A 27,943-nucleotide genomic window follows, 5' to 3' on the forward strand; every position below is an offset into this window, starting at 1 on the left:
GGACGGACGGACGGACGGTGTGTGCTCGCCGTCACTGCGCCTCGGCTGCTGTCTGTCTCCGCCTGTCGGTCCCTCAGACGTGTCCTCTGCTGTCCCTGTCTGGGCTGGAGGTGGAGGAGGCATGTAGCACCGGATTCCGCCGCGCCGAGCAGAGCAGCATGTAGCACCTGGAGCTCCGCGCACATCGCCTGCCTCCTCCGCCGTCCGCCTCCCGGAGCGCCCCCCTCTCTCTCCTGTCGGGAGAAGCGTCGCCTGCACGCGGATTTTCGGGGCTGTTTTTCAGTCGGGGTGGGGTGGGGGGATTTGTTTATTTTAGAGGAGTGTGTGTTCGTCCCCGCCGCTCTGCACCTCTCGGTCGATGGTCGTTGGGGAAGCTTCCATCTTGAGTCCCGTGTCTACCAGAGAGAGAACCATGGCGAGCGACTCCCCGGCGCGGAGTCTGGACGAGATAGACCTGTCTGCACTCCGGGTAAATGTCTGCCTTTGTGTGTGCGTGTGAGGGGGGGGGGTCTCTGTCTCTGTCTCTGTGTGCGCGTGCATGTGAAGCTGTTGAACACCTGTCCACCCCCCCCCCCCTCAGCCATGGATGCGCCTTCCTTTAGCAGCTCGACCTGTGGTGCGCGTGCACGCCAGGCCTCCGTGTGAATGTGTGCGCGGCGGTGCGGGATGATGCGGCCTTCCTGTTTGTTGTTTTTTTTTTTTCCTTAACAATTGGGACGTGACGTAATGAGGCCGCGAGCTGCCGCTGCTGATGCTGCGCGCGTGCACACCACACTCTGACGCGCGTGCGTCAGGCAGCATAATAGGCCGTTCTGTCTGTAGTATGTGGGGCAGATGTTAAGCTGCCTGCTCCCTGACACACACACACACACACACACACACACTCAGATCCAGAGGCTCTGCATGCACGCGGCGCGCACACACACACACACACAGATCCAGAGGCTCTGCATGCACGCGGCGCGCACACACACACACACACACCGTGCATTGCAGCGACGATAACCACGAGAGGAGCGAGTTCCGCCATTTCGTGATGTTGTGGCGACAGCAGCATTGCATCACACTGGATGTTTGTGGGGTTTGTGCGCGTACATGTGCGCGCCCGCGCGGATAGGAGGCGTGCACAAAGGGGGGGACAGTGCAGGAATGTGTGTGTGTGTGTGTGTGTGTGTGTGTGAGATGGAGAGAGGCAGGAAGACCCTCACCCTCAGAGATGGATAAACTTTATTGTAATGTAGCTGTGAGTGTGTGTCACCATGATGAACACATGACCTGTGTGTGTGTGTGTGTGTGTGTGTGTGTGTGTTGGGGGGGGGTCTACACAGCCCCCCTTCCCTTTGCCTGCGGCTTACGCAGGTTGTACCTGCAGAGCAAGTCAAGTCTGGACATGATCGAGCGGGTGTGACTGCATGTCTGTGAGTGTGTGTGTGTGTGTTAGAGATACACACTCACACAGACACACACAGACACACACAGAGGGACAGCCGAGGAGCCGTGTGGACAGTCTGTACAGGTTGTGCATGTTCTGGTAGAAATGAGAGTCCTCGCCGTCTCCCTCTGTGGCATCACAGCCAGAAATTAGGTCACGGAGGACGGAGCAGGGAGAGAGAGAGAGAGGTGGGGGGGGGCATTTCAGCGTGACGCAGAGCCTGTCGCAAGCACCCGCACACACACCACTTCCTGTTTCTGCAGAGCGCCGGATGATGAGTCCTCCCAGCAGGACGACTCCTGCTCAGGACGCTGTGGACAGCCGAGGGCGTGACCTTGGTGTTCACAGTAGTGAGACAGCAGAGACAGGTGTCCATCTGTCCACCAGGCAGGGACAGACCTCCATGTAAACACATCATGTCCCCATGTCTGAGCCGCTCAGATGAGGCTCGGCCCAAGCGCAGGACGCTCTTGACAGTTTCGAGTCTTGCTGCTGTGAATGTGTCTCCTCAGACATCCTCTGCTGTCTTTGTGCGTTGTGATGAACCGTTGTGTCTCTTTGTGACATTTGCTCATGAACCTCAGGGGTCCACTCGATCCTGATCCCAGCACACACGTTTGTAAACCAGGGACCCTCGGTTCAGGGGGCAGGCTTTGAAGTCAAAACTCATGTTGAGCTTCCTTCATTTGCTCCAGTGTAGTCAGAGCTGTAGGTGCACAGGTGTGTGTGTGTGTGTCTGTGTGTGTGTGTGTGTGTGTGTGTGTGTGTGTGCACGTGAGGCTGGGTCGTCCAGGATTAGATGTGCCTCAGTTTGACCTTGAGTGAAAAGGAACGTTGCTTTTTAAGCTAATCCCCTTCAGGAGGCTCCACTGTTATAGTCCCAACACTCTCCTGTGCCCTACTGTATGCTAACACACACAGACACACACACACACATATACACACAGACACACACACACACACATATACACACAGACACACACACGCTAATACCAGACACACACAGGCATGCTTAAAGATCTACATCTGTGTTTTGGGAATTTTAATCAGCCAAGTATTTGTGCGATCTGGTTGTGTGTGTGTTGCTTTCACTTGCTTGTTTTCACTCAGTGTACCGTGAACAGTTTGCAGCGTTGAAGACTTTTAAACTAAAACACAACAGTCTAACGGCCGTCCTCAGCCAGGTGCAATAGTCTAGACCAGGTAAGCTAGCTTAAGTTAGCGTTTAGCAGCACAGTTCATCACTTATCTTCTTCATTGGGCCATAATCTGGGATTAAACTATTCTATTATACTCTTTTTGAATTCAGTTCTTAGTGTTAGTTTAGCTAATATTAGCTCTTACTAGCAGCTAAAGTGCTAACTGTGATAGGCTAGCACCTTAGCTCACACATATACCACATTAGCAGTGTTTCTTATTTGTTTGTTATGATTAGCATCTAGCTTTCTAAGACCTTAAACATTTGTTTATTCAATGAGTTAAACAGCGGCAAACATTATAAATGATGTCAGACAGTTTCTGAGCTCTGCTAGCCCAGGTAAGCTAGGCTTGTTAGCTTAAGCTAACTTCCCTAAACTATCTTAAGCTAAGGCTACATGCTAGTGATGACCAGCTAGCCTTAGGTATTTCCGTATAAGGTAAAAAAATAGAATGATGTTAGAAACAAATGGAGTCTTAAGCTTTGAACAACTAGCTTCACGAAACCAGAGACGCTTCCTCTCCGCTAAGCTCTGCTAGCCTTAAAGCTAACACTAGCTTTAGCGTTCAGCCTGTGAGATCGTGGTTAAAGGGAATTCGTAGCTGTCGGTGTTTGACCTCCTGGAGGAGTAAGAGCAGGCCGCTGTGGTGACAAGGAGGCTTCACAGTCTAATATCACAGGTATGCAGCTCAGCCTTTAGTGTGTGTGTGTGTGTGTGTGTGTGTGTTTGTGTGTGTGTGTGAAGGTCAAATTCCACATTACATTCCTTCATCCATCCAGTGTCCAGGCATGAATCAGAGTTATGTCCTCCTGAGTAACATTTTGTTCCTGCTCTTTCCCTTCTTATCTTCATCTCCTCCTCCTCCTCTTCCTCTCTCTCTCTCTCAGGACCCGGCTGGTATCTTTGAGCTGGTCGAGCTGGTCGGAAATGGCACCTATGGGCAGGTCTACAAGGTAAGAGGAAAACCAGCTGTCTGTAAACACACAGGGAGGCTGTGTGTGTGTGTGTGTGCCTCGTGCTGATGCACACCCCTTTTTTGTCAGCTGGGTGTTCAGTATTGATCAACAAGGGAACGCCTCCCTTCTGGAAATGATTGATGGGACAAAATTAACCCAATGTGGGTAGGTCCAGTCAATAAGGCACTGAGGAGCCGGAGAGTTTGTCCTGGTAGCAGCAGACGGAGGTTTTATTCTCCATCCTCTCACACACAGACCGAGCTGTGAAGCTGCTCTGTGGACCGTCCTCTCCTCTGCCTTTGTTTATCAGGACCTTTAAATGAAGCCGGTGTGATGCCGGCTGCAGGTTTTGACACTTAGGTTTCAGTTCTCAGACCTGGAGGCTGCTGCTAGATTCCAGCCTGGCAGCTCACCCTTTGACACAGCTGATAATTTAGTGCCGTTTTCACCTCTGATGTCAGCTTATAGCCCCATCTGGGTCCCATCTCCTCCTGGGAACCCACAGTGACTCCACCGGACCAAATCACTTATGACCCAGAGAGGGGCGTCTTTTGTTTGGTGAGACCTCTGACAGGTCTGGAGTCCAGCCTGATCGCAGCGGTTGCTTGCTGCAGCAGGTTATATGTGACACAGTGGGCTTCAGTCCTCTCTGAGAGCTTCAAGCAGGGCGACTGGACCTGATGCGGCTTCAAGGAACTCTGAACAAGTCCAGCAGCCCTGCATCAAGCTCTGGAATGAAAAGTGACGGAGATGACTCCTGGTTTGTACATTTTAGTATCAACAGGAAGCGGTCACTACTTTGGAGGCTTCAGATGTTAAATTCTGAGGAAGTGAACTCATTCAGAGCTGGTAAATAAGAGTCATGACATCAGAAGCTGTGACAGGCGGCTCCTACAGAAGCTCTCCATCCTCAGGCCTGCAGTGCTACAGCAGCATCCTCTGTCTCTGAGCTAAATCGAACACTTCCATCTGCACCGAGTCAGAGGAGAAGCCCTCCAGCTGCCAGGAATGTGATGGAGATGAGACCCTAATGGAGGGAGAAGGCGTCGCTGCACCGGTGCCTCATGGCCTCCACCAGCCCCACAGCCAGGTTGTAACTCAGGTGTAGATGCTGGGAGAATCCGACATCACTGACGTCAGAACAGTGAAGCCTTCAGAGGCAGAGCTGTGAGCGGGGCGGCCGCGGAAGCTGCGTCCTCATTGGTCGAGCCTTCACCTGCTGCACGCCTGCTGCGACGTGTGTGGAGCGAGTTTTCCAGCACTCAGAATGTTCTCCCTCAGCGCTCGCTCACTGGCTGTAACTGTGAAATATCACTAATGCTGGGAGCCAGGAGGGTGGGGGGGCGGGGACAACGAATGGAAGACTGGACTGAAATAAAGAATCAAGAATCTTTATTCGATTCTTTAAAGCATCACTCCAGATGTTTTGCTCCCTTTAGCCTAAAAAACATTTTATTACACCACAACCTGTTTCATGTGACGTCATGTGCTTAAGTCTCCAGTTTTCATTTGAATTACTTTCTAGCATCATCTCTTCCTCTGAACGTTCACATCATCACGTTGACACGAGACAGTATGAGTCTAAGTTCTTGCCAGTGAACCGTCTTGTTTTGATGTTCTTGGCAGTTGCATGAAAGAAATCTGTGCAACTATCAACCCGCCGAACATGCAGCGTCCTCTCACTCAGCGTCCTCTCACTCAGCTGTTGCACTGTGCAAAGTGAGGGACTTCCTGTGTGTGTGTGTGTGTGTGTCTCTGGCAGCTGCAGTTTGTGCGTCCTCGCCCACACCTGTCTGGGTTGTGATACCTGGAACACGTCCCTCTGAATTCTCAGCATCACACCTCTCAGCTCTGTGACTCATATCTGGTGTTATTCACCATCGTTTTCCTGGAAAGTCACCAGGAAGACAGAGTCCTTTTTCCAAGAATTCTTGGAATATTGTGCTTCCAGTTCCTGCTGTTAACCCCTCATGTGCAGAGCAGGAGCCTTTTAAAGATGCGGATCACTCAGAGGTTTGAAGTGATTCTCTGAAACCGTGTGTTTTTTTTTCTGTTGTCACAAGAAGGCAGAAGCTCTGCTTACAGCGGAATGTTGTTGTATCAGAGGGCAGCCATAGAAACTCAGTGTGTGTCTGTCGCTGTGTTGGGGCTTGTGTTCAGGTCAGGAATGCAGGACTTGCCTGAACGCGGGTCCTGAGGTGTGTTGTTATTCCTCAGGCTGTCTGCCTTTATCTGGATTGAGGTGTTTTAACGCTCCTTCTTGCCATGCCCACCTCTGCCAGTCGCACACACACACACACACACTGGGAGCTCTGTGTCACCTCTGGGAGATTGTCTGGCCGGCCGTCTGTGTCGGAGGAAGAGAGATAGCAAAACAAAGAGCCTCTCTGAGATGCTATCTCCTCCTCTCATCTCGCCGGCTTTATCAGCCTCACCTTTTATTGCTTCATCGCGGCGGATGGCTGCCGTTTGTCCTGCAGTCACAACAGCACTTCACACACACTTAACCTGAAGTCCAAGAAGCAGGTCCACCGACTCATCTGGATTACAGCTCTGCTGAGTAAATCCCAGAATCCCCTGTAAATCTGGAGCACAGACTGATGACATGTTTCAGTCATGGGACATGCAGCAGTGCAGCTGATGAAGTGCTGCACACACAGAACATGTTGGAACTCACCCAGCCTGTATGAAGCTTTGTTCATATATGTATGATCGTTGTGTTACCTTTGAATGATGTCTGGAGGAGGATCCTGTCAGAGCAGCGCCGGGTGGTTGGTGGTGGTATGACGGATATGTCTGCAGCCATCTTGGCTTCTTCTCAGCTCACTGTGGGTTGTGATGCCTCTCTGTCCCATAGAATAACAAAGCATCCAGCCAGACATGAAGGAAAGCAGAATCTGTGTTAAGATGCTGGGAGGAGGCGGCTGCACCGGAAGCCATGGGCTGTATTTGTAGCAGGAAGCTAACTGTTGTAGGAGGTATAGCTTTCATATTTATGACAAAATGTATCACGTTTCTTCAGCGATTTTTAAGGATTATTAAGGATTATTCATGACACAGTGACACAGTTTTTTAAACTGCGTGTGTCTCTAACTCTGAGCCGAGCTGTGTGTGGACAGCTCTGTTTATTTCTATATCTATGACTTCGGCGTGGTATAGACGCCATCTTGGAACCACACCCTGCACAGTATAGACTGACGCCACATTGTCGGCCACACAGACACTTCCACGTCCAGCCAGCAGCTGTAACTGCTGTTTAGGTGGGTTTGTGTCCTAACATGGAGGAGGCAGGGTTCATGACATGTGCTGCAGCCTGCCACCAGGGGGCGATCCAGATGTTTGGAGCGCATCTTTGAGGAGCCTGGATACTGTTTCTGGGATTGACTCATGTTTTTGGAACCTCAGGAGTCCAGAGGAGGAAGTTCCAGGTCGGCTTTGTGTTCATGTTTACATGTGGTCGTTGTCATCTGCCGTTTGCACAGCGATTCAGTCGGTGTTTCAGATTCAGATCAGAGATGAAGGCAGGAATCTCCAAAACTCTACAACTAACATTAAAACATGATGGATCCCACTGGCTGAGCGTCACTTCTGGCTGTAGGAATGATGATAATCATCAATGGGAAGTGGCTGCTGTCAGGAATCCTGATGGCTGCCGGTCGTTGTGTGCAGCGTTTGTACTGATGCAGAGAGCGCTCAGACACCATGTTTGACATGATGAGCCGTATCCAAGTGAGCAGAAACCAAGCTTCTGACTGACACTAATAGTCGGTTTTGTTGTGTCTCTTCCACTTAACCTTCCTCTACCTGTCCTTCACTGAGCTGGCAGGGACGGTGAGGACAGCGGCGGCCAGCTGCTGGGAAATAATGATCATGTTCCATGTGAGCGTTAACGAGCTGTAAGAACGTCTGGCTCATCATCACCACGATGAAACCACGCCATGTTTTAGAGTTATTGACCACACAGAGGGTGAATTATGAAATTATTGAACACTTGGCGGCTCTAAGAGACAGCGAGGAAGGAAAAAAAAAACAGGAACAAAAGACGACAGATGCACAAAGAAGGACGGAAAAAGAAGAGTTTTCATACTTGGAGGTGATTTCGGCCTGTCAGATACATTCAGTGACTGATGCAACGCTGAGTAACCCAGACACTGTGTGTGTGAATCTGAGCAACTCACATGTGCAAGTGACCCAGTGTGTGAAGTATCATGGCCTCTGAACACACACACACACACTGCCATCACTTTGCTTCCTCCAACCCCCCATTCGTTGCCCTCACTGTCAGGCCTGTTGCTAGGTTACCGTGAGGAAATGGTGTGTGTGTGTGTGTGTGTGAGAGAGATGCTGGTGAGGTGGATGAATTTTCAGTTTCTCGCTTTAACAGCTGCTGTGATATTGACTTCAGAGCTGGGAGGAGGAGACGTTCACATCAAATCATTTTCACTCAAAAGTTTTTCAATAACGTGACGCTGCTGCGTTCCTATTGGCTGTTTACCCACCGGAACAAAAAATGACTTCAGTTACGATCAGACAGTTGTTTTTGCACCACATCTTGCTAAGTTGCTGCACAGGTTGTGTATGTTTTATGTGTGTGCTGCATCAGGTTAGGGTGGGATACTGTACAGTCCGTCCTCTCCTGGAAAGCAACAGTGCTGGGAAATGTTTACTGCACAGAGACAGATGTTGGGACTGTGGCTTCAGGCTTGAAAGCGGACTGGTTTTAGACTCATTCAGAGACTTGTTCAAGACTTGATTTGGGACTAACGTCAGGCCTGATAATCGTCACTTTATATGATCCAGTTCATCCCAAATAAAACTTGGCAGAACCAAAAAAAGCAGGTGCAGGGACTACAGGAACCGCTTCCCACTCCCGCCAGCAGGGTCCCTCCTTCTTTGAAGTCACACACACACACATAGATTAGCAGATCCTGCCCAAACCGACTGTTGATCTTTCCTTGACCTTCCTCTGTCTCTGTTTTTCAGGGTCGCCATGTCAAAACCGGCCAGCTTGCTGCTATCAAGGTCATGGACGTCACAGGAGTAAGTGACACACACACACACACACACACACACTGTAATGCCCTGTGCTGCATCTGACTTGTTGTGTGCTCCAGGATGAGGAGGAGGAGATTAAAGCTGAGATCAACATGTTGAAGAAGTACAGCCACCACCGGAACATCGCCACCTATTATGGAGCCTTCATCAAGAAAAACCCTCCAGGAATGGACGACCAGCTCTGGGTACGAGTTCGTTCAGCGACCCCGTGAGCGGGTCTGAGGTCTGAGGTCCAGCAGGGGATGTTAACGTCTGCATGATGTTTGTGTCTGCAGCTGGTGATGGAGTTCTGCGGCGCTGGCTCGGTGACAGATCTGATCAAAAACACCAAAGGGAACTCTCTGAAGGAGGAGTGGATCGCCTACGTCTGCAGAGAGATCCTCAGGGTGAGGACGGAAACAGCAGGGGGGGGGGGGGGGGGGGGGGGGCTGACAAACACCTGTCCTACCTTACACCACCTTTATGATTTGTTGTCCGCCTGCAGGGTCTGACCCATCTCCACCAGCACAAGGTCATCCACAGAGACATCAAAGGCCAGAACGTGCTGCTGACGGAGAACGCAGAGGTTAAACTGGGTACGTGTGCTTCCAAAGGTCCACGATCAAAACGCTCATCACATGACATGACGACTCTGTGTGTGTGTGTGTTCAGTGGACTTTGGTGTGAGCGCTCAGCTGGACCGCACGGTGGGGCGGAGGAACACGTTTATCGGGACGCCGTACTGGATGGCCCCGGAGGTCATCGCCTGTGACGAGAACCCCGACGCCACCTACGACTTTAAGGTGCAGAATAATCGTGCTTCTCCCGCACAAAACACACACATGTGTATATGTGTGATATCAGTGTGCGTGCAGAGGCCGCCTGGCAGCGCCGCTGTGGAACAGTGAAACCGCTTTTGCTGTTTTTCTTCTGCAGCTGAATCATCAGTCAGAGTCTGAACCGCTTGTCGCTGTGAACAAATAACAAAATAACTGACCTTTACAGAAAATCTCTCCACGATCACTTCTGCTGTTTTTTTGGTCTAATCTCCGATCGTTTCTGCTCGACTGCACAAACAGAAATGAGCAAGGCGCTCTCAGAAACCTTGAATCTGCAGCACTACTGTATGAAGGGTGTGCAGTAATGGGGGCAGGACGAACCCCCGTGGCGAGCCAGGGGGCGAGCGCCTGCACCATTAACGGCAGCCCTCCGGGGCTTTTTACGTGTGAAGAAACCCTCCGTTCATCCTGCAGCACGAACGCGGCTAAAAACAGAAACACATGATGATGTTATTGATAAAAAGCTGGCAGGACGCGCGGCAGATGGGAGGTTCTTCTGTCTGTATTTTTATCACTTAACACGTACACTGACCGGTCCACCAGTCGTGCAGAAGCCTGAAGTGTTGTGAACGTTTGCTGTTCCTCTCTTTGCAGAGTGATCTGTGGTCGCTCGGTATCACAGCCATAGAGATGGCAGAGGGAGCACCACGTAAGTGTGATTACACTGTGATCAGCTGACTCTCTGCACAGTTTGTCTTCAAGTTAAAAGTTTACATTTGACTTTTTGTACTTTTCTCTTCCGCTCCCCCTCCTCTCTGCTTTCTTGCCTTTTTCGTTTCCTCTCCTCTCCTCTCCTCTCCTCCTCTCCTCTCCTCCTCTCCTCTCCTCTCCTCTCCTCTCCTCTCCTCCTCTCCTCCTCTCCTCTCCTCTCCTCTCCTCTCCTCTCCTCCTCAGCTCTGTGCGACATGCATCCAATGAGAGCGCTCTTCCTCATTCCCCGGAATCCTGCCCCGAGACTCAAGTCAAAGAAGTGGTGAGTCACTGACACACACACACACGATGAATGCTACCGATAACTTAACTGTGAAATAAGTTGTTAATACTTCAAAAAGTATTAATTACTAAGTACACAAAGTGCCACTGTGAGTCACAGCGAGTCTTCCACCACTGTTTGTGTATCTAATTGTGTGTGTGTGTGTGTGTGTCAGGTCAAAGAAGTTCCAGTCGTTCATCGAGAGCTGCCTGGTGAAGAGTCACAGCCAGCGGCCGAGCACCGAGCAGCTCCTCAAACACCCCTTCATCAGAGACCTTCCCAACGAGCGGCAGGTCCGCATCCAGCTGAAGGACCACATTGACCGCACCAAGAAGAGGAGGGGGGAGAGAGGTGAGGGTGCTCCCCGCCTGCCGACTCACCTCACAGCTGTGCGGAGGCTCGGCTGTCAGCGGCACTGACCTGAAATGTGTGTTTGTGTCTTTTCAGATGAGACAGAATACGAGTACAGTGGCAGCGAGGAAGAGGATGAAGAGCGGGACATAGGAGAGCCCAGGTAGGACTGCTGCAGGTTCTCAAGCTCATTCTGTCGTCACTGCTGCTGCAGCAGATGCTGCATTAACTCCTGATTTAACTGCTACCTCTGGGACAGATGCTGCTTGAGCTCACACATTAGAGACATTACTGCTAGCCTGCTTCACTCTCTCTACTGTTGGTACTGCTGTTTGGGCTACAAACACTCCTAGCTGTTGATGCTAATACTTTGATCAATGCTAAAACTATTAGATTTCAACATCTGCTTCAGCTGAGTGCTGCTGTTGCTACGAGAGCCGCTCACCCAGAGAGAAGAGCCATAGCTGAACCATCTTGTTTTTTAACGTACCACCACTTGGTTCAGTCCACACTGTGTTAACTGAGATGTTGGGGATGAGCAAGCTGATCACTTCCAGGCTGACGCTGAGACTTTCCACCACAGATTAGTAACTCAAGGTCAAACCTGGGTTCACCACCTCCAACCTGAATCGAGGATTCAAAGCAGACTGGAACCACTGTGGTTCTCCACCGCCACAGCAGTTCAAGCTGGCAGCGTCTGTTTTCATGATAGACCACCTGGAAAAGGGGAAGAACTATTAATGGACAGTACTGAGCACCAGAGTAAAGACAACTGAAGGAAGCAGTCAGGACACTGAGGGCAGGCGTGCTGCTGCTTCAGGATGACGCACCTGCTCACACTGCTCTGTGGCTCTGAATGGCTGCTCCATCCCCCTTACTCACCAGACTCAGCTCCATCTGGAGCACCAGACAGGATCGCAGTGCTCGAGCATCGTTGTACAGTGATGTCAAAGCGGACTTTGAACTATCTTGTGTCTCCGACTCCTTCTGGGCGAGGCTTAGAACCTTTTGAGTGACCCTCATAATGCTGCTGTATTAACAGAGCTTCTATCACTAGCATCACCGCTGCTCCTGATACTTCAGCGGCCGCTACCATGCAGTTAATTAAAGCAACAAAAGTGCCTTCACAACTTGTACTGCTGCTAACTCTGCAGCTCTTTCTGACTTTCCAGCTCCATCATCAACATCCCGGGTGAGTCCACTCTGAGGCGGGACTTCCTGCGTCTCCAGCTGGCCAATAAGGAGCGGTCGGAGCTGATCCGGCGTCAGCAGCTGGAGCAGCAGCAGAACGAGGAGCACAAGCGCCAACTGCTGGCCGAACGGCAGAAACGTATCGAGGAGCAGAAAGAGCAGAGGCGCCGGCTGGAGGAGGTACGGCTGATTTAGCCTGAGGTTGTTCTAAACCTGTGAAAACAGCTCAGCCTTGATTATAAAATCACTCCACCACACCTGTGTAGTTAGCACCTCCGCTCGTCTAAATGCCAGGGAAACACACACACACACACACAGCTGAGGTGTTGTTGTGTAAAGTTGCTTTCCACCTACAGCAACAGCGCCGGGAGCGAGAGCTGAGGAAGCAGCAGGAGCGGGAGCAGAGGAGGAGGTATGAGGAGATGGAGCAGCTCCGCCGGGAGGAGGAGAGGAGGCACGCCGAGAGAGAGCAGGTAACATGTGACAGGCGGCTGCTAAAATAAAGTTTAAAGGCTGTGAAGGGACAAAGGAGAAGGAGTCTTTCCTGCTCTGCGGTGCTTCTCAGTTATAAATTTCTCCCTTTTCACAGCTTTAACTTCCTGTTCTGCTAATTACGCCCCCCTGCTGTTCCTCTCATTTCATCTCTCCTCTTCTATTTCTGACTAAATTCCTGCTTTCACACCTCTTCAATAAATCTCCTACTTTTTGTCTGTCCTCCTCCTCCTCTTCCTTGTCCTTTTTTTTTCTATTTCCTGCTCTGCTGATGTCGCTGGTTGCCTGGGCTCCGATTTGCTTCTGTCCCACCCGGCCGCTCTCTGATTGGCTGCGTCTGATGCTGGCCTCCCGGGGGTGCTGATTGGTTAGGAGTATATCCGTAGGCAGCTGGAGGAGGAGCAGAGGCAGCTGGAGATCCTGCAGCAGCAGCTCCTGCAGGAGCAGGCCCTACTGCTGGTAAAACAACACGCAAACACAATCGCAGACTGATGAAGGTCACAGGCTGACATAATCCTCTTTGGTCTCATTCAGGTATTTGGGCTGATTGGCAGCAGTGTGAGCAGTGTTAGCTTAGCCCCAGTCCTCAGTAACCACTCATGTTTTGTGAAACTTTGATTGTTAAAAGCATTTTAAAAAACTCTGATGGCCCTTGAATGCATCATGTTTTACTATTTATCTCTAAAGAAAATCAGAATTTGGATCATGTGAGTGAAACTCTGCTTTACAGAGACTGTCAGTATGTAAACAGTTAAATATTTACAGCTGGAGCTAATTTTGTAAAATCAATAATCAAAGAAAATTGTCGTTTTTTTTGTGTGCTTTGGTACAATTTGACTGGTTTGACAAAAGTCAGAGAAGCAGGACTCTGTTATAAGATTCTGTGGAACACGTGTGAAAACATCTCGGTCCTGATCAGTGGACTTGTTGCCATGACGACAGATTCAGATACAAAATAATGTTATCATCTAGATAAGTCCACATGTTGAAGACCAGGTCCAAGGTCTGCAGGACAACCTCATGGAGGGGGGAAAAATAAAAAGGTTTCCAAAACAACAGCTCAGCAGCTGGTAGTCATGGAAACGGCACAGTTATTCCAGGACATTTGTTGTTTACGTACAGAAACTATGAGGTGAAGGCGACAGCAGCCAATTCTTGATCAATAACAAGTGTAGATGAGACTCACACGTCAGCTCATTTAGTTTTTTTATCTTGAAAAAAAAAAGTTCACAAACATCGAATCGATCCAAACACACACAGCAGGGGGCGTGTCAATCGATGGCCGCCGGCGGCCATTTATTCAGCTTCATTGTTCGCAATGATGCCGTCACACACACACACACAGTGGCTGCTGTAGACTTTCACACACATTTCTGATAGATGTGAGAAATGTGCGCAGACAGGTGATCGATGGCTTCTTTCTTTAACTTCCTGTCTTTAACAACCTGCACAGTTCTATCCCTCAGGGATCAATATCTGTCGGTTCTTCAGTCCGGTCAGAGTTTAGGCCCAAATGAAACATCAGTGTGTGTGTGTCCAGTTGTTGCTGTGGTCTCTGTTCACCTGCTGGCTCTCTGCTTTGTGTTCAGGAGTACAAGAGGAAGCAGATCGAGGAGCAGCGGCAAGCCGAGCGGCTGCAGAGGCAGCTGCAGCAGGAGCGGGCGTACCTGGTGTCTCTGCAGCAGCAGCAGCAGGAGCCGCCGCGGCCGCCGCAAGACAAGAAGCAGCTGTACCACTACAAGGACCAGGCGCCGAGCAGCAACGACAAGCCCGCCTGGGCCAAAGAGGTAGCCCGCGGCGCCGTCGGGTTTAATCTGTTCTAACTTTATACACTCACAGGGTCACAGACGTCCAGGTTAACCAGCTGAGTGAGAGGCCAGCAGCGCTCTCAGGAGCTCACACCAGTGTTGTGTTGTGTTGTGTTTGTTGCCCTCCAGGTCTCGCTGGAGCTGCACAGGAGACATAACCAAGTTCTGTTTCTTTTCAGGTGAAGCAACCATCGAGCTGTAAATCTGATTAAATTCCAGGAGTCTGAAAAGCTGCATGTCTGCTCTGACACGCAGCTGTGACGATTAGATTTTAGAACTGTCTCCATTTGACTGAATATAAAGATGGACAATGCACCACAGCTTCCTCCTTCTGTGTGGCAGGAGAAGGAGCTGCCATGTTGCTGTGGTGACAGCACCTGCACAGATGCCTGCTCTGTCAGCCAGCAGCTTATTAAACAGAGCTAACAGCCTGCACAGTTGTTGATGCAGCTAACAGCAGCTACGGGTCAGCAGGCAGCACCGTGACCCTGGTCACCAGTGCAGGATGGTGGCGCCCACTGTCACCTCACATCTGAGGAGCTTCTGTGTCATCCATCTTTGTACACAGTCAGTGGTGCTAACAGATCCTCTGTGGTGTCACATTGAGGAGGTGTTTATCTGTGGACCTCCAGAGTGGCTGCTGAGGATGTGTTGCTGTGATCCCCACAGTGTGTGTGTGTGTTGTGTCAATGTTGTGTTGTTGTCTTGTAAACACTCGCTTCCTCTCCAGGTGATGCGACGCGCTCAGAGCAACTCGCCTCGCATCCCTCCTAAGAAATACCACTCCTTCAAGGAGACGCAGGACGCCAACCTCGACAACCTGCTCTTGCTCCCCGGTTACAAACCTCCTCGCCCCCGACCCCCCTCCTACCCCGCCCACGTCAGCCCCCCCAGAGATAACCTCCATGTGCCGCGGATCCGCGTCACCTGCGTCCCTGAGCCTGACCCCTCCTCTCAGCCAGTGATGCGCCGGCAGAGCCCCGGGAGGAGCTCCGACTCACGGGGCCGCAGCCCCGGCCGCCGGGTCAGTCGGAGAATGAACAGAACTCTTTCCCCTCTAACACCCACTAACAGGTTCTAACCAGGTGAACTCGCTTCCTGTCGGCTGAAGGCGGTTAATGCTTCTCATCTGTGGGATTAAACATCTCTTTTCAACACTTCTAACTAACAGCTGAATCACACAGCAGCTGCACCACCTTGTTCAAGAATTTCAAGAATTTCCTTCGGGATTAATAAAGTTTTATCTTATCTTATCTTATCTTATCTTGTTCTGTGGTGCAGCTGCTGTGAGGGGATCATTAACTGTGAGGCAGCTTATTGATCTGCAGGCACACACACACACACACACACATATTTTCCTCACACAGATGACAACAGTCATGCTAACTGCTGCTTGCTAGCTTCCAAAGAACTAAACATGTAACAACAAAACTCTCCAACACACCTTTAATGTGTTGTTTGAACAATCAGCTGCCTCCACATCACTACGTGATTCTCCCTCTGACTCCCTGTTCTAATCTGCTAATTCCTTCGTTTCCATTTGACAGGGGTCCTGATGTGTCTTCATACCTACGCTGCATGTTATAGGTTCTGACTCAGAGTTCTTCTTTCTTTCAGACTTTCAGGGCTGTGTCTTTGTGCGTTGGTTTTGTTGTCCCTCACACACTTGTTGAATGAGTGTTACCTTTGCAGGGTTTAACCCCCCCCCCCCCCCCAACATGTCTGCTCTGTGAGAAAGTGACACCACTGTGTGTTTTTCTAACCAAGCTGTGAGCTCAGAGAATGCAGGTCAACGCTCCATATTTGAACTCTGCTGGTTTTCTCAAAAACCATAAATCAAGGTCACTTTAAAGCACATATGAACACACACACACACATTTAGGGCAGATCTCCAGGCCTGCCCCCTGGTGGCAGCTGGTGGACTGATGTAGGACAGCTGCAGCTATATCAGTCTGCGTCCCTCTGGACGCTGCTGCTGCTGCTGCTGCTGCTGCACATGGAAACACACTCAGCGCTCAGATAGGTCTACCCTCAGGATTTCCCCCTGAAGCCTGACAGGAGCAGATATTTCCATCACATGTTCAGCTCTGAACACAGATAGAAATCACTGCAGTGCAGCTGAAGTCGTCGGTGATCGCACAAGGACAGCTGAAAGGTGCTGCTGTCATAAAATAGTAAAAGCAAGTTTCCTCTGCGGCGCCACCTGCTGTGTGGCTGCCTGCATGTGCAGTTTGTTTTCATTTGAAAACTCTCATTAACTATATTTAATCATGTCACAGATTTTAACTTTAACCCACAGAACGCTGAGTAGTTTTTTTTGGGGGGGGGGGGCACACCTGCTGCTGTGAACACACACACACACACACACACACACACACGTTGCATGAGGAGTGACGGTGGTCTGATGTGTGTGTCAGGTGGAGGAGCTTTATAAGATGAACAGACAGGCTTCTCCTCCATTGCAGCATAAAGTCTCCAACCGGATCTCCGACCCGTCGCTGCCACCGCGCTCCGAGTCCTTCAGCAGCGGAGGCATCCAGCAGGCCCGGACTCCGCCCATGCACCGCTCCATGGAACCACAGGTGTGTGATGCTGTGTGTGTGTAACTGTGGTGTGGAGGTGGGAGACTCCTGTTTTTGATTGGTGTGAACGCACCCTGTGTTGTGTTTCTCTCCTTCACTCCTCCTGCATCCTGATCACATTGTGCAAATCCTGATCCTGATCCTGATCCTGCTCTTCCTCCTCGTCCTTGCCTGTTTCCTGCTTGTGTGTGTGTGTGTGTGTGTGTGTGTTCAGATGGCCCACCTGGTGCAGGTGAAGAGTCACGGCCTGTCAGGCTCGCAGTCTCTGTACGACCCTCACGGCGTGTCCTCCTCCTCGGCGTCGCCCTCCCCCTCCCGGCCTCCCATGCCCCGGCAGAACTCCGACCCCACCTCCGACACCCCTCCTCCCCCGCCCCTGTCCCGTCTGGCGCCCCCTCTCGACAAGTTGGACCGCAGCTCCTGGCTGCGGCAGGACGACGACATGCCACCCAAGGTCTCTGCATGCCGCCACCTGTGTGTTGTGTGTGTGTGTGTTGTGTGTGTGTGTGTGTGGGCAAACTTTGTGCTTCTTTCTGATACTCTGATACGAGTGTGTGTCCTCAGCTGTGTGCAGAGTCTGGTTGTTTTTAGAAATAAAAGTGGAAACATGAGACCAGACGAGTTTAAACCGACTGTGGTTTGTGTTTCCAGGTTCCTCAGAGAACCACCTCCATCTCTCCTGCTTTGGTCAGGAAGAACTCTCCTGGAAACGGGCCTGGCCTCGGTCCTCGGGCTGGAGCTCACCTCATACGGGCCAGGTCTGCTCTCACACACACACACACACACATGGCAGCTCCGGTGTCGAGCTGCAGGTGTGATGTTTCAGCTTCAGGAGCAGGATTTAACAGTTTCTCGCATGAATGAGACACGCTGCATTTGTGTTTCCATAGCAACCCCGACCTGCGGAGGACTGACGTTTCCATGGAGACGCCCCTGAAGAGGACAAGCAGTGGCAGCTCCTCCAGCTCCAGCACCCCCAGCTCCCAGGGAGGCTCCAATGAACGAGGTGAACACACACACACACACACACACACACACACAGCATCTTTTAGGAAACAAAATGTCCTCAATGTTTCTCACAAGTTTTTAATTATCATCACTTTTCTCTGTTAAAGTTTACAGAATGTATGGAACTATTTTTAAAATGTCCTCTCTAAAAAAGTGTCACCTCTGTTTTTAGGTAATTCAGCCAAGACTGAAGGCTCCACACTTTCTTCCCACGAGACCAAAGATGACAGAGAGGTTACCCGACCCAGCCGACCTGCAGTGAGTACACACACACACACACACACACACACACATCTGTGTACATCCATCCGTCTGTGTATCAGTGCTCTGACTCTGAACTAACCAGGATGCTGTCGGTTCTCACTCTCTGTCCTTCATCCTTCCTTCATCGTCCTTCAGAGCTATAAGAGAGCTGTAGACGAGGTCAGTGACATTTCTGCTCCTTCACCCCTCGTCCCTTCTTTCTCGCACCGCCTCACTCTCCCCTGTATAGATAGAAATAAAGTGTTCATCACAGCAGGCTGTGGATTGGATTAAACTCCACCCATGTGACCTCAGATTAGATCACAGGTGTTTGCTGCTGTTGTATCAGACAGGAAGCTGTAGGACTCAGGCCTTCAGAGGTCACCGCTCTCATGTCCCATTTCCACTCTCTCTCTCTCTCTCTCTCTCTCTTCTTCTTCCATGTTTCGTTTCTTCCTCCATCTGATCAGGAGGAGTTGGTAAGACACCTGCCCCCACCCATCCCGTTTCCTCCCACTACCCTCACCACCCCGTCCACCCTGTGAACGTACAGTCACTTCATGTGCACCTTGCTGCTGCCAATCTTCCACATTTACGCCTCGATGCGTCACTGGCAGCTGATGTTTAGTGCTGTGTGATGCGTCAGTGCAGCCGCCATGTTGGTACTTTAACCTTTGACCTTCCTGCTTTGAGGCATGATGTATGACTCCTTCTCCTCCTCCTCCTCCTCTTCCTCCCTGCACTGTCCTGCTCGCTGCCCTCCTCATGATGGAGACTCCGTCATGTGGCTGACATGTTACCGGCCTGCATGGTGACTTAAAAACATTTGTGACTGTAGAATCCTGAGCTAAGACCAACAATAATGTCACCACACATGATGTAAATGACACAGGGTCGGCTGGTCAGGGAGGCCACATCCTATGATGTTTAACTGTGTTAATCCACCACAGGACAGACTTGTCTGTGATTCAGTGGTAACATATAAATACATATGTACTAAAAAATAAACCAGTGATTGCTACTGCAGCAGCTTCTCAGTCTAAAAGTCAGAACCCGGCATTCAGCGAGTTAAACACTTCGTAAGCCGCGTGACATTGAATGAAACGCCAGTCTGTCCTCTGATCCTCCAGGATCTGACGGCTCTCGCCAAGGAGCTGAGAGAGCTGCGGCAGGGGGAGGAGACGAGCCGCCCGCCCGTCAAAGTGACCGACTACTCGTCGTCCAGCGAGGACTCCCACAGCAGCGAGGATGAGGAGGGAGAGGGCGGGGCCAATGATGGAACGGTGGCCGTCAGCGATATACCGCGCATTATGTGAGTAGCTGCTCAATTATCACCACAAATACCTCAGCAGGAAGACGAACGTTAGGTCACATGCCGCCACGGAGGCTGGCGCTCCGTCAAAGGACGCGTGTCTGTAGGAGACACAGGTCTCTCCTTTGTAGACCTCGATGTTCAGACAGGACTTCCAGCACTGGCTGATGCAAACATGTTTACTCTTCAGCCTTCGAAGTTCAGTGACAGTGACTGCAGTGAATCCTATGTTTGACTGAAGGATCTGCTGAGACACAGCTGGTTCTTAAAACCAACTTTCTGAGCACGGAAAGTCCAGTTTAACCCACAATGAGTCCTTATTAAATCAACTTATCTCATACCTTCAGAGCTAAATTCAGACAAATGTTTTTTTTCCCTCTGAATAACTTCATCGATGACCTTCACCTGTCAGAGCTCTGCTCTGCTCATCTGCTCTCACCGACACTGTCCCCACTGTAGTGAAGTCCGTTTAAAGATAAACAGCAATGGAGAGAACTTAGGTCTCCATAAAGGGGACGAACAAAGACAGTGAGTTTGAAATTTACGTTTTAAAAAAAGTGCACAAAGAAATACTTATTTGTTGTTTGTATAAATCAAACACACAAATCCCATGTATTGATGAATGTTATTAACAGTTATAGTGTAACGTGTGTTTTTCAGTGTTTGATCCTCTCTGACTGTAACATTCTGACTTTCAGGCCGGCAGCGAGTCAGAGCACCAACGAGTCCTTCGGCATGATGGGAGGTCACAACGACACGCACGGCGACTCGTATGGAAACAGCTCCCAGGACAGCACCCTGATGATGCGCGAGGTGAGCCACAGAGTTCTGACCTCTGACCCCTGCTGAGTCGGCAGAAAGCGTCTGTTGTTGTCTCTGCGAGTCGTGCTGGGTGACACTGTTCTGACTGGTTGTTTTTTGCGTGTCTTATGTTTTGTGGAAGGTTTCAGGGTTCACACCTGAACATAAACATGTGACTGTGAATTGTAGTTATTTAAACCGTCATGATGCAAACACTGTACAACACACACACACACTGTCGTCTGGGCCCGCCCGCCCTGGGCTACAAACATCACAGAAACAAACGCACCCTCAGCCCGTAGGCGTCACCTCCCGCTCCGTCACCTGACCTGTCAATCACAGCCTCACTCACTGCACAGTCTCTTTTTCCAGAAACACGGGGAACGGAGGCGGAGCTCTACCGCCAGCAACGGTTTCCCCGGCAACACTAATCTGTTCCATGGCAACGCCAATCTCCCAGATTTGTTGCAGCAAAGCACCTCCCCCCTGGTCTCCCCTGGTGACGCCTCTGGGGCCCAAGTAGGTGGAGCAGCACCCAACTATTGGCTCCTTTCAACCCCTAAAACCCCCCCCCCCCCCCCCAACACCACCACCTCCACACCTGATCCTGACCCTGCCAGACTGCTCTCCTGCCCCGTCACCAATGACCTTATCTTATCAGGGTGGGAAGTTGACCAGCAGCCACCAGACAGTGACAAAAGCTCCATCATGTCTGCAGTCAGACAGCAGTCAGTGTGTGTGTGTCAGAGATCAGCTGAAGGTCAGACAGAGACTCTCTGAGTGGTCATGTGACTGCTGCTCACATGTGACTCCATCATGGCGTCCTGCTGGGTGCTGAGGAGGACTTTTAGCAGGACTTTTAGTTTTTACTGGATCTTGTTGGAGTGGACTCTTTTTTTTTTTAGATGATTTTAACTTGTGTGGAATAAAAGAGCTTTTGGATTCACACCGGAGAAACTCAGTCCAGCTGGAGTGGGACTGAATCCAGATGGATAGGTTCAGACCTGTTTTCAAATCTTCACACACACCCCGGTTCTATCTAATACACAGAGGTGCCTTTCTGGGCTCGTTTTGGCTGCTCCCCGCAATACTTGTTGTGGTAGGAGCCTCCTCTAGGCGGCATAGAAGCTACGCTAACGATTACAGACTGACTAGTCCAACAGCAAAAAGGCCACATCGCCATCCCTTCTCCATCTTGAGCCAGTCTGGTAATCACTCTGGTGCGGTTAAAAACTACACAGAGGAACTTTAACAGGGAGACTTTTTATTCCTGACGTAGCCATGTTGATAATAAACTCGGGGCAAAGCCGTTGTAGTTCGACAGATGTTTACACACAGCTTTTGTACGGGACCAGAACACTTTCCCAGTGAACCCAGAGGTGTGACGTCGCTAGCGGGATTCATGAGCCAGGTTTAAGCCAATCCAGATATATCCAGATATCCAGCCTGAGTCCCGCTCTAGCCGGATTGATTTCCCCAGTGTGAACGGGGTCTAAAGTGTGACCGTCCTGTTTTTCCCTGCTGTGATGAACAGTGTCTTTTTGGCAACTTCACCAGGGGGCGCTGCAGACTGGAGTTAAGTTAGTGCCTCACACAAAACTATGAAAACCAGGTCATGTCAGTGATGTGAAATGACGCGTGGCACCTTTCATTTCCTGCCCTGCCCTGCTTTGGCTCCAGATGGATCCACCCGTCTGGTCCCTCTCTGTCTCCCTCCCTCTGTGGGTTTTCAGCCTCTGATCCCTGCACCCCTGCACCACCAATGACAGAATGAAGCCTCATGTGTTTCCTTCATTTTGATGCCTGTCTGTTCCCAAACGGACAAACCGTCAAACATGCGGCTGTAACCGTGTTTCTGTGATCTGCAGTACGGGTTGGGAGGCGGCGGAGGCTCCAAGGCGTCCTTCACACCGTTTGTTGATCCGAGGGTGTACGGGACGTCTCCGACCGACGACGACGATGACAAAAACTGTGCCTCAGGTACAGTATGCCACACACTGTGGCAGAGTTTGCGCTAAGAGCGTTCATTTCACTTCTGTTAACCCTCCCCGCACCACTCAGACTCCACTGATTGTGTTTTGTGCTGCAGCTCTGTTCGCTGACGAGCTGCTGAGACAGGAGCAGGAGCAGGCCAGGCTGAACGAGGCCAGGAAGATCTCCGTGGTCAACGTCAACCCGACCAACATCAGGCCGCACAGCGACACGCCAGAGATCCGCAAATACAAGAAACGCTTCAACTCTGAGATCCTGTGTGCGGCGCTTTGGGGTGAGACAGGAAGGGTCAGATCACAGCGAGTCGGGTTCAGCTCCACAGACGGTTAAAAACACTGTAGTGTGTGTGTGTGTGTGCGCAGGAGTGAACCTGCTGGTGGGGACTGAGAACGGCCTGATGCTGCTGGACCGAAGCGGTCAAGGCAAAGTTTACAACCTGATCAATCGACGGCGCTTCCAGCAGATGGACGTCCTGGAGGGACTCAACGTTCTGGTCACCATCTCAGGTCAGACACACTTTACTAACCTTTTTGAATGTTTGTTTGCTCGTTGTGCTTCTACAAAGCAACACTTTGGACGTGTGGCAGGACCTAAGTGTTGCTTCTGTCTCTGGGAAAATAAAGACCATGTTCTCCTTGAAACCAGGGAAGAAGAACAAGCTGCGTGTTTACTACCTGTCCTGGCTGAGGAACAGGATACTACACAACGACCCTGAAGTGGAGAAGAAACAGGGCTGGATCACCGTCGGTGAGCTGGAGGGCTGCGTGCATTATAAAGTCGGTACGTATCGTGTGTGTGTGTGAGTCCTGCGGGTTCAGCTTCACGTCTAACTCGTTTCTTGTTTCCTGCAGTGAAGTATGAGAGGATTAAATTCTTGGTGATTGCTCTGAAGAACTCGGTTGAGATCTACGCCTGGGCGCCTAAACCATACCACAAGTTCATGGCCTTCAAGGTAATCAGAGCGTGCTCCCAGAGCTCCAGGGAAGCCGTGTGAGGATGAGTAATCGGTGACCTCTGTGGTCTTCTTCCTGTGTGTCTGCCAGTCTTTCACTGACCTGCAGCACCGCCCCCTGCTGGTGGACCTGACTGTGGAGGAGGGCCAGAGGTTAAAGGTCATCTACGGCTCCAGCGTTGGCTTCCATGTCGTCGATGTGGACTCTGGAAACCCGTATGACATCTACATCCCCTCACATGTAAGTGTGTGTGTGTGCATGTGTGTGTGAATGTGAGTGTGTGAGTAATTGGGTGAGGCAGCAGGTGAGTCAGTGTCCTCCTCTAACCGCAGTCTGGTTACAGTCGGAGATGGACAGGGGAAGGAGACGGTAACCACAGCAACCGCCTCACACTGCTTTTGGCATGAATCACGCTGTGCTCATGTCTGTTTCCATGGTGATTACGTGGCTACGGTGCAGGAGCCACTAATCGCAGTCGCAGCAGTTCTCTGTCGGGGGGTGGGTAGGAGCCCCAGCAGCAGCTCCTAAACATCCCCCACCTCCACCTCCACCACCTTCACCCCCCTCTCCTGTCTGTCGTCCTTCAGATTCAGGGTCAGGTGACCCCGCACGCCATTGTGGTTCTGCCCAAGACGGACGGCATGGAGATGCTGCTGTGCTACGAGGACGAGGGCGTCTACGTCAACACCTACGGACGCATTACCAAAGACGTGGTGCTGCAGTGGGGCGAGATGCCCACTTCCGTTGGTATGTCAACCATTCAGTTCACTTCTCATGACCCCTGACCGCAGATCATCTCTCACCCTCACCATCCACCAACAGCAGGAGTCTGTAAAGGGACACAACAGGGTTTGGTTTTTAGCTGGTGCAACAGTACCACAAAAACAAAGCTGCACATCTTGCTCAGGTGTTAGCATCTTAGCATCTTAGCATCTGGTTTAGGCCACATCCGCACACAGACAGTCATTTACAGCTAAGACATATGCCAGGCCTGCGGGGGGTGCTGTAACGCTGCCACAGAAACATGCCAAAAACAGAGAAGAACACATGGGACATGAGGATCAGCAGCCCTGACTTCAGATGGAGTGTCTATGACTAAACAGAACGCAGCTGGACTGAGCAGAGCCCATGAAGGATGACTCTGATCCAAGGGTCCACCTTCACTCCCTCCTCTCTCTCCTGGTTGGCTGTGTGACTCATCAGTGTGTGTGTGTGTGTGTGTGTGTGTGTGTGTGTGTGTCCTGTCTCTGCAGCCTACATCCACTCCAACCAGATCATGGGTTGGGGAGAGAAGGCCATTGAGATCCGCTCTGTGGAGACGGGACACCTTGATGGAGTTTTCATGCACAAGCGAGCGCAGCGTCTGAAGTTCCTGTCAGAGAGGAACGACAAGGTGACATCAGCTGCGTCTCTCACACACACACACACACAAGTTCCCGGTGCGCTTGCTCACCCTCTTCCTGTGTCCCTGCAGGTCTTCTTCGCCTCGGTGCGCTCTGGAGGCAGCAGTCAAGTCTTCTTCATGACTCTTAACAGAAGCTCCATGATGAACTGGTAACGACCTCCTTCAACCCTGAACATGGAGGGAGGACTGTGTGTGTGTGTGTACTGTAAGTGTGTGTTTGTAGAGGAAATCAACAAGCTGCTGGAAGCCACAGGAGTGTGCCCCCCCCCCCTTCTTTTCCTGCGTAGACACTTTCCAGCTGTAGGGGTCGCTGCAGGCCCACGTGGACGGCGCTGGAGAAAGGCCACTGCACAAACACACCGCGGCCGCCGCCGCCATCTTCCCTGTGGTCTTTAGAGGACATGCCGAGTAGCCTTCGACCTCCCTGTTCTCTGTGTAGCACATCAATGACTTTCTTACAGGGTGTTCACACTGCGAGTATCTAGGCGGATGGTTGGGTGGTGCTCTGCCTGCATCCTTTACTGTAGAGATATCAAGGTAGCATCTCACTGAGGGAACATCCACACTGAGCCCGGCGAGCCGAAGCATCCGCTTCTGTCCACACGGAGCAATGGGAGCCGACAATCATGACAGAATCCTGGTTACATCCTGGTCAAATCCATGAGCAAAGGGAGGACAGCGTAGCGCTGCTGCTAAACACTTGTACCAGTTCAGCCTTATTTTTCCCCTTTGCCTTCATCACATCCTCATCCTCAGATTCTCCAGCCTTACAGACGGCCCACACTGCTGTTTTAACCTTTGACCCCCCCCTCACATCCAGACATGTCATCATGGCGTTAAGGTATTGATTGTCTTTATCAGATCTAATCTGGCTGAGAATCACACAGATTTATGAGAACAAACATGGACGTTCTCCAGACATTTAGGACAAAATATCTCACAAATTTTCACGAAAACAGATCAAAAGTAAACGTATAGAGAAAGTATTACGCTGTAAATTTAAAGTAAAAAAACAATTAATGGAAAAAATGTCTGATAATACAGATTAGGATTAAATCCTGGTCCAGACCATCCCTGAGTCCACAGGTTGAACAATCGAACTGAAGACTCGCGTGTGGATCAGAGACTTACAGTAACTTGGCTTTGTGTGGAAACGTTCTTTAACTGTCCCGAAATATTGCTGCTCCGCGTTACCATGCCAACCGATGTGATAGATGACGAGGGTGGATGTTTTCTAGACTGATGTAGCAAAAAAAAAAAAAAAAAAAGGTGGAGGAAGCAGGAAGGCGTGGTGGGGCTGGGCTCTGCGGGGAGTGAGCGGCCGCGCTCTCAGTGTGAACACTCCATCATCCAGGTGCTGCTGCTGCTGAAACACCGACACACCGGCAGCGTGCGTCACAGGGCAGATTTCACACATGCTGCTACGGCGGCGTCCTGGTTTGTTTGTGGCAGAGGAAGGAAGGCTGTAGATACTGGACTCCTGCTGCAACAGCAACACAATAACAAAACCAAGGAGAACTCGGCTGTAGACTAGTCGCCACCTTCTGGACGTTTTTACTTTGGCTGCCATCTTTTCTGTTCTGTGTGCACTCGTGTAAATACTCACTTTGATGTTAAGGACAAACAGGCGGGGGACACTGAAGATGAACACCGGTCTGGCTTCTTTTCTTTGTCACACCTCTGTAGATCTGCTCTGTGGTTTCCCTCAGACAGGTTCGGGTTTAACACGTTTTTTTTTTCCTGTAGTACATCACTGTTTCTTCGGTTGTGCGTTTTGCATAGTGACACACGTTCAGCCTGTCATCACCTGTCATGAAACATACATTTGAGGCAATACACGGGCAGGTCTGACTGTGGAGGCTGAACGCTGAGGCCTCATTTTATTTAAACACTGACCTGGAACAAGTACAACAGCATATTTGAGCCGGTTAATCTGAAACTAAGATTATAAAAAAATGTGGATCTTCTCTGACATCACAGGGCCCAGATATATACTGTGTATGTTCTGACAGTTCAGAATCAGATTTCCTTCATTGATCTGAGAGGGGATAAAAGAAATAAAAGATCAGCACAGAATTAAAATAATATATATATCACATTACAATCCCTGAGTCATATCTAAAAGAAACATATTGACCACACAGCTGTTTTAACCTTTGACCCCCCCCCCCCCCCCCCCCCCCCCCCACATCCAGACATGTCGTCATGGCGTTCCTAAGGTATTGGGTCGCACTGACCCTGACCTTGGACCTGGGACTAAAATCCTAATCTGGCTGAGAATCACTCAGATTAATAAAAACAAACATGGACGTTCTCTCAGATTGAAGTCAGTGAAAAAATCTCACAAGTTTACATGAAAAGATCATAAATAAATAAATAGATAGAAAAAATATGACACTGTAAGTTTAAAGTAAAAACCAATAATGGCAAAACTGTCTAATAATACAGATTAGGATTAGGATAGAAGAATTCTGGATGAAAAAGAGACATATTTACTGGTGTATACGCCAAAACAAAAGTGTGAATGGGACATTCCCCCACATTTAGAAACATCTCTGATGTGTGGCTTCAATATGCTGCTGTATTTAACACGGGTGTGGATCATACACTGGAGCTCTGAGCAGCAGTGTCGCCTGTTTTCGGGGGGATTCTCTGATGATGTGTCTCTGGAGGAAAGCTTCATCTCTTTCTTTTTGTTGTTCACTGATGTTAGAGGACGTGACGGCGCCGTAGGCCCGCTGAAGCCTTTCACATGTGCAGGGTGTGACCGCTGACCAGCACCCTGTGAATAAAGGCCCGGAGGCAGGTTGGAGACACCATAGATATATATATAAATATATATATATATACTGTAAGAACTTTCCTTATGATGATATCTTACTGATCATTTTAGAGAAAGACAAAAAATAACCTTCACTTACTGAAAGCTTAGTTGTCTTTCTACAGAATAGAGCATAGCTATAAGAATTTCTAAAAAAAAAAAAAAAAGAATGTTTTTATTGTGGTATTATTTGTATTTGTATTTCAATTTTTGTACGTATCAAGACTGTGAACGTATGTACGACTGAGCGCGTGCGTGGGTGAGCAGGTGCGTGCACAGGTGTGCGACATGCATGTGAGTGTATGTGTTCACCTCGTCTGAATCACTGGAATCAAAGAGACAACCTCAGTCTGGTAACACACATCTGTGCTGTTGAGAACTCTACAATAAATGTCCTCTCCTTGTACAGCAATAAGTCACGGCTCCGCTCTGCTTCTTCACACAACACAAACCTGGACGGACACACACAGGAAGTGCTGACGGGCTCTGGACCTCACACTCACTGTAAGGACTGAGCCAGCGTGCTGATGTTAAAGATACAGTTTACATGG

General features: G+C 50.3%; 2 protein-coding genes across 7 annotated transcripts in view; one reads left to right on the forward strand and one right to left on the reverse strand.

The window, feature by feature from the left end:
* LOC114452826 (traf2 and NCK-interacting protein kinase-like) lies at positions 1-27,807 on the forward strand. 5 transcript variants are annotated; one of them, XM_028432295.1, is made up of 32 exons: positions 1-469; positions 3,519-3,584; positions 8,571-8,627; positions 8,702-8,827; positions 8,918-9,028; positions 9,127-9,217; positions 9,294-9,424; positions 10,055-10,109; positions 10,355-10,433; positions 10,609-10,784; positions 10,881-10,947; positions 11,957-12,155; positions 12,332-12,448; positions 14,057-14,254; positions 15,006-15,299; positions 16,693-16,857; positions 17,072-17,311; positions 17,509-17,615; positions 17,748-17,863; positions 18,038-18,123; positions 19,239-19,420; positions 20,119-20,233; positions 20,594-20,740; positions 22,090-22,201; positions 22,311-22,487; positions 22,576-22,719; positions 22,859-22,993; positions 23,065-23,165; positions 23,257-23,406; positions 23,754-23,913; positions 24,420-24,559; positions 24,641-27,807. In XM_028432295.1, exons 1-32 carry the CDS (start codon positions 359-361, stop codon positions 24,722-24,724), a joined length of 4,239 nt encoding a protein of 1,412 aa, XP_028288096.1. In that variant the 5' UTR covers positions 1-358; the 3' UTR covers positions 24,725-27,807. The 5 variants fall into 5 exon arrangements, with proteins under 5 accessions (XP_028288096.1, XP_028288097.1, XP_028288098.1 ...); XM_028432296.1 differs by lacking the exon at positions 20,594-20,740; XM_028432297.1 differs by lacking the exon at positions 17,072-17,311.
* The window catches only part of LOC114452823 (NLR family CARD domain-containing protein 3-like), a 1,046,161-nt gene that overhangs the window by 297,887 nt on the left and 720,331 nt on the right, over positions 1-27,943 (reverse strand). The window lies entirely within an intron of this gene.

The sequence above is a fragment of the Parambassis ranga genome, chromosome 20 (genome assembly GCF_900634625.1).
Source record: "Parambassis ranga chromosome 20, fParRan2.1, whole genome shotgun sequence".
NCBI lineage: Eukaryota > Metazoa > Chordata > Actinopteri > Ambassidae > Parambassis > Parambassis ranga.